General features: G+C 51.1%; 1 protein-coding gene across 1 annotated transcript in view; it reads left to right on the top strand.

Annotated features, from left to right (window-relative positions):
* VAV2 (vav 2 guanine nucleotide exchange factor) overlaps window positions 1-6,061 on the top strand; it is a gene marked incomplete at its 5' end in the record, with an annotated part of 114,037 nt that overhangs the window by 98,159 nt on the left and 9,817 nt on the right. The window contains 5 exons of the mRNA XM_010157529.1: window positions 125-193; window positions 2,825-2,911; window positions 4,596-4,681; window positions 4,939-5,071; window positions 5,767-5,781. Coding sequence (XP_010155831.1) covers window positions 125-193; window positions 2,825-2,911; window positions 4,596-4,681; window positions 4,939-5,071; window positions 5,767-5,781 — 390 coding nt within the window. The remainder of the gene's footprint in view (window positions 1-124; window positions 194-2,824; window positions 2,912-4,595; window positions 4,682-4,938; window positions 5,072-5,766; window positions 5,782-6,061) is intronic.

The raw sequence follows: 6,061 nt of genomic DNA, 5'->3' as shown, positions 1-6,061 counted from the left end.
CCCCCCGCCCCAGCATCCCTGCCTTCACCCGTTGCCCGCGGGTTGTAGCCTGCCCGGTGCAGGCAGGGTGTGGGCTTTCCTAGCACACCCAAACTCTTTATTTTTTTATTATTTTGTGTTTCAGGAGCTGCTCAGCCATTCCTCAGACCGACCAGAGAAGCAACAGCTGAAGGAGGCTCTGGAGGCGATGCAGGTAGGGGGGGGTGCGAGTGGCGGCAGGGCTGCTTGCTCAACACCCCTCTGCTTCTGTAAAACAAAAATTTAGGTGGAATAAACCATCCAACAGCCCGAGGGAATGCAGCATCTCCTCCTTTTGGCATGCATGTGTATATTGATTGCCATTTGATGCGATTGCTTCCCAGCAGATCTGTAGTCATCGCTGTTGTCTTCCCCCTTAAGCAGCTGGGGAAGCTGGTATTTGTTGACAAGTTACGGCTTTGCACTAATGACTGTTGTGTGTAAAGAGGCCGTGCCAGATTCAGCTCTTGGTTTTGTTAGGAGGGATCTGGAGGGACTCCAGACATATTAGCAAGTTGGGGAGTGTTGCAGAAAGGGGAGCCCGTGTCCATGCGGAGCATTGCCTGCGCGCTGTTATCCAGGTGCTGCTTGGGAATCCTTTTATCAAGTATTTTCTTTTAATGAAGGGGAAAATGCTCTTTCCACAAATGAAGATCTCTGGTGCCAAAATTTTGCTTTGTTGAAAGGGTTTTTTTTTTTTTTTGAGCTTTCTGCTGAAACCCCCAAGATCTCAGGGAAACCATCAGTAACAACCAAAAAATAACATCATCCAAATGTTTTCAGACTCGGATACATCCTCCCCTGCATGCACGCACAGCGGGGACCTTCGTCAGCAGAATCTGAATGAGGATGGTCATTAAATCCAGGTTTTCTCACTGCAGGATTCATCCCTGGGCTCGCTCCCGTGTTCTCAGGTCACTTTGTTTTCCACCTCTGAGCTGCAGCTTTTGTAACAACGCTGCGTTTCCCAGCACTTACATAAGTTGGGTGACCTTTTCAGCCGTTATCCCTGCAAGCCCGGGGATCCAGAGCCGATATGTAGGTCGCTTTAAAGTTAAGGTTGTTTGAAGGGCGCTGCATTCCCAGCCCGCTGCTGTACAACACATGGTCGTGGCCTCAGATGAACACTCAACCTGGTGACAGTTGTTAAACCCTGCTTATGGCCTCATAATACAGCACCTGCTAATAAATAAATGTATATTCGCTCCGGCTGCACTGCAGAATCAGCATTTTTTTGCAGGAAGCTGCCCACAGCCATCAGCCAAGTTTCTGTTTCATCGTCCCATTGCCAGGAGGGTGCGAGTCAGGCTGCGCTGGGCTCAGCAGGGATGTAGGAAGCCGTGCAGTTTGGTTTTAATTGATTTGTAAACCAAGGCTTAACTTCCAAGTAATGTTTTTCGTCGTGAATCCAGCCTCTGTTTGCCGTGCTGGTGGGCGGCAGGTGTTGCTGCTGTCTGGGGTGAGAGCCGTGACGAGCATCTACAGCCAGAGCTACCCTGCCCGAAGGGATTCACCTCCCTTTTATTTTGCATAGGTGGTCGTTTGCACAGAGCCGGGGCAGCGTTTGCACCAAAAAATAGCACACGGGGGTATTTGGTGCAGGAACTGACCCTCTGTGCACAGACCCGCGTGATGGAGGGGACGAGGCAGATTCCCGGTTAAATCCCCCAGCCCAGGTTTGCACGTTGCTGTTTCAGGTCACAGTCGATCCTGGGATTGTTCTTCCCATGTGTGTGGGAGAAGGCCTGTGCGGCAGCAGGGAGCAAACGCTCAAGCGTGATGGAGAATGCTGCTTCATAAGGCTTTTGGTTTTGTCATTCCTCATACCCATCCCTGCCACAGGCCTGGTGGGGTGTTTGGTGATGTTACGAGTATTGTCACGTAGATTTGTGATTATCATCTGTGATTAACCCTTCTTATGTTGGGAAGCTGAGGAAGGCCTGACCTGGAGGGGATGTCTTAAAAAATCCCACGTTCAGCTTTAATCCAAGTTGACAAGAGCTGTTGCTGCGGACGGGAAGGCAGGGAGCAGATAAGAAGCAAAAAGCACAGGAAACACTCTGAAGGGTGTAAGAAGTTGTTTTAGAGGAAGAGAGAGTATGGGAGAGAGAGTATCTCTTTGATGGGTCAAAATTGGGTAAGCAGGGAATTGTTCAGGGCAGAACAAACTCCATTGAGTGTCTCAGTATTTTACAACATAGCTGTTGCGAGGCAGGAGATGATGGGGGCCTGGAGGGGTTGGAGATGGGGATGCTCTCTCGAGTTGTCCCCGGGAAGGACAGAGGGTGAGCATCGCAGCACTCGCACCGTCTCGGGTGCGATCCGGAGCACCCAGGGAGGTCAGCTGGAAGCGAGCGGCACTGAGCCAGGTCAAACGCTGTTCACAGCTCCCATGCAGCCGGGTGTCCAGGGCAGTTATGTCACACAGACGTGGGTGTTTTGACAGCAGAGACTGGCTCACGGCCTTTGTATCCTGTGGGGGTGAAGGGAGTTAGGGTGATGGAAGCTGGGAGGGAAGGATGCTGCTGGGGCAGAGGTACAAAGGCACCAGGTAAAAGCCATGGGCCAGGTTTGCTGCTCTGCACTGGATTCATGCATTGCCCTCTTCTGGGAAATGACGAAAATTGCAGCCCGTGCCTGGCTGAGCAGTGCAGGCACGAGAAGCCTGCGCTCACCATGTCCCGGCTGCTGCGAATCCTTCTCTGAGGGCAGAGGGGAGTGCGGCGTGGGGAGCCAGGTTCTGTGTTTTCTGCTCTGGTAAGGTCCTAGTTTCACCTGGAAAATCAGTATTCGCTTTTCTTTTAAGGACTTGGCCATGTACATAAATGAAGTGAAGAGGGACAAAGAGACTTTAAAGAAAATAAGTGAATTTCAGAGCTCTATAGAAAATCTGGTAAGTCAGAAAATCCTCTCGCTCCCTGCTTTAATTTGATTATTATTAACGTATTCGCTTTTTCTGTACAATTACTACTGAATCAGATGTGCTACCCAGGGAAGATCCCTGCATGTTTGGACGCTCCCTGATCACGGACAGTGGTTTTGCTGACAGTATGAAACGGATTTGGCTGTGATGGAGGGTGGATTTTGCTGGTGGTTACACTAAAAATGTTTCTCCAACTTTTTCTTGTGGTGTTAGTGGAGGGGGGAAGAATTCCCCAAATCAGGTATCTCTCTGCTATTTAAAATGGGTTTTCTTTTTGCTGTCAAGAGAACAGAGAGGTTAACTGAATGTTTTTGCACTTGTAAGTGTCCCAAGGCCCGTTTGGAAGAGAAGGGCACATGTAATATGCACCTAATCCCCAAATTTCAACCAGATACGTTGAGTCTCCTCTTCCAAACTCCAGAGGTCTCTAACACTGGGTGCCCTTTCTGTGCATCAGCCCATGGGTCTCACACACTTCAGCCCTGAAGAAGCCCATTAATTTAATATTCAATGGCAGAGCATCAAGCTAAGGAGCTTTTTCCCACATGTGCCGGGGGCTGGGAGGGGAGGGCTGGTCAGGGAGGGCTGCTCCGCCGTGGGCGCAGGTGCTCCGCCGTCACGCTCTGTGCTGGGGCAATGCAATCTGGGGGCTGACACCTGAGATGCTTCAAAAGGGCTGCTGGAGGGGGCTGCTGAGGGCTGCCCACCCCGAGGGCTTCCTGGAGGGGTGCTTCAAGCCTGGACTTCATTTGAAAACTTCTAATTGATGGTTACGGGGTACGGGCTGTTGCGGCTCATGGGTTCTGAGCGAAGCAGTCGCGATAATCCTGACCTCTGCGAACAATCAGACATCGTGCTCTGTAAAAACGGGATTGCAAACGGGGGCACGAAGCAGCCACTTCTCCTCCTTGCAGCAGCCAGAGCAGGTTTGACACGTGGGAGAGGAATTGTTGGCAAAGCTGTCACTCCCAGGTCAATCCCACGCACGCTCTGCTCGGGGTTTCCTTTCGTTGCACTGGGCAGGACGTTGTGGAGCAATTGGTGTTACATCTGCAGAGCCCCCATGGTGTGACAATGAAATAATCACGGACTCTACATGGAGCTGTGGGAAATACATCTTTTCCTGACCAGCACTGATGCTTCGCAGTATTTTTTTACCTGTAAGAACTGTGCAAGGGGACTGATTCCCATGGCTCGGCAGCCATGCTGCAGCGAGCAGCGGCTTTTGAGCTGAAAGACAAACTGACCAAACCCTTGGGTTGGGTTCCAGCCTCCCCAGAATCTTCAGTCTTGGTTCGGGATGCGAATCAAAACTACAGGAGCCCTGGTTCTGGTTTTGAAGAAACCCCTGGAAAATAGCTTATTGAGGGGGAAGGGGGGTGTTGCTTTCTGGATCCCAAACCTTGTAAAAATGCTTTGACTGCTGAGCCTTGCCCTGGGATGCCAGTGCTGGAGCTCCAGGGATCTCCCGTGGTCCTGTTCCCATGCTCAGGCCCCTTGGCAAGGGCGATGCTGTTCCCAGGAGCAGCTCGAGGCAGGGCTGGTGGGGATGCCCCCAGCACCCCGTGCCCTGCGGGCAGGTTGGGGTTTCCAGCTCTCCAGAGCATCGTCCCAGCCCTGGCTGCGGGTCTCAGCCCAGCTTTGCTTTCCGCAGCAAGTGAAGCTGGAGGAGTTTGGGAGGCCGAAGATCGATGGCGAGCTGAAGGTCCGCTCCATAGTCAACCACACCAAGCAGGACAGGTGAGCGAGCAGCGGTGCTCAGGTTTCCCAAACTAAACGTGCCTTCGTTTGGCGATTCCCTTTGTGCTCATTTACCCGATGTTTGCCTAGAGTGGCACTGACAGAAACCACCACCGGTGTGAAACTACGGCACCGCTAGAGCATTGAGCCACACTGGCTGGGAAACTGCAGAGTTTCCCAAACGTTTCCCCTTGAACCGGGACCTTAATGAGATGTTTGACTGGGTTTGCATATTTGTTTGCTTGCTTTTGGGGCAGGTATTTATTTTTATTTGATAAAGTGGTGATCGTCTGCAAAAGGAAAGGATACAATTATGAGCTGAAAGAAATTATTGAGCTGCTCTTCCATAAGATGACTGATGACCCTATGAACAACAAGGACATTAAGAAGGTAGGTGGACCAGGGATTAGCTCTGCTGGAGAGCATTTTGGAGCTGTTTGGGCCAGCTCTTGGGTAGTACATTCCCATTAGCCTTTTAAAATAGAAACAGAGCTTGTAAAAAAGCTGGAAAATAAACACTCAGCTTTCAGGGCAGCCTTACAGAGAGTTGGGAAATGTTTATTAACGTGGGGCTGGGCTTGATCCTTGACCCCCGTCCTTGCAAAACAGCCCTGAAGAAGCTGGGATGATTGAGCCGAGGAGAGAGGAAGCTGCTCCCTGCTTTCTGGCCCGCCAGCAGCGAGGGATCTGCAGGGAGCCAGCGTCAGATGGGGCGAGAGGAGGGCGGGGAGGGAAGGTCCATCCGGATGCTCTCACTCCCAGGGCGGAGGAGTCTGGAAAGGCGGTGTGAGCACTGCCGACCAGCATGCCAAAATCAGCACTCAGGGGCACAGTTTGCCACTGAAGGAACATCATTTTGTTGGTGGTTTGGGGTTCAGTCTGCAGATGTGGAGGAAAACCTCCCCACTTCGGTTTAGCAGGGACCCATTAGCTTAATCCAGTTACATGCAATGGGAAGAGGGATACAGATGATGAGTGATATTTGGGTAAGAATAGCCAATTTTACCGCTTGAATGCTGGAGAACTGCGGCTAGTCTTGTGTTTTAATGAAATATATTTCCACTTTGCTCTCCTATGCTTTCTAGTCTCATGGAAAAATGGTAAGCAAAGCACACAATTTTCTCTTGTGTTTTTCTGTGCAGTGTTGTGATGAGACACACAGAACATATGTGCAGTGGGCAGGTCAGATATTCCTCCTGGGCTGTCGGTTGCTGTCAGGGAGAGATATAATGGCTGGGGAGGATCCACTGGAGCAGAAAAATCTGGGTTCTCTCATCTGCCACTATAAAATCCTATTTGGCCGTAGTGCACGGTGCCAAGCTGATTCAAGCATCATTAGTTGTGATGTGCTAGAGAAACACGGAGGTCGTCTTCCTCCCT

This window comes from Eurypyga helias, unplaced genomic scaffold (assembly GCF_000690775.1).
Source record: "Eurypyga helias isolate BGI_N326 unplaced genomic scaffold, ASM69077v1 scaffold10268, whole genome shotgun sequence".
In the NCBI taxonomy this organism is placed as follows: domain Eukaryota; kingdom Metazoa; phylum Chordata; class Aves; order Eurypygiformes; family Eurypygidae; genus Eurypyga; species Eurypyga helias.
Note: the sequence above shows the minus strand (reverse complement) of the source record. Positions and strands in the feature narration are given on the sequence as shown.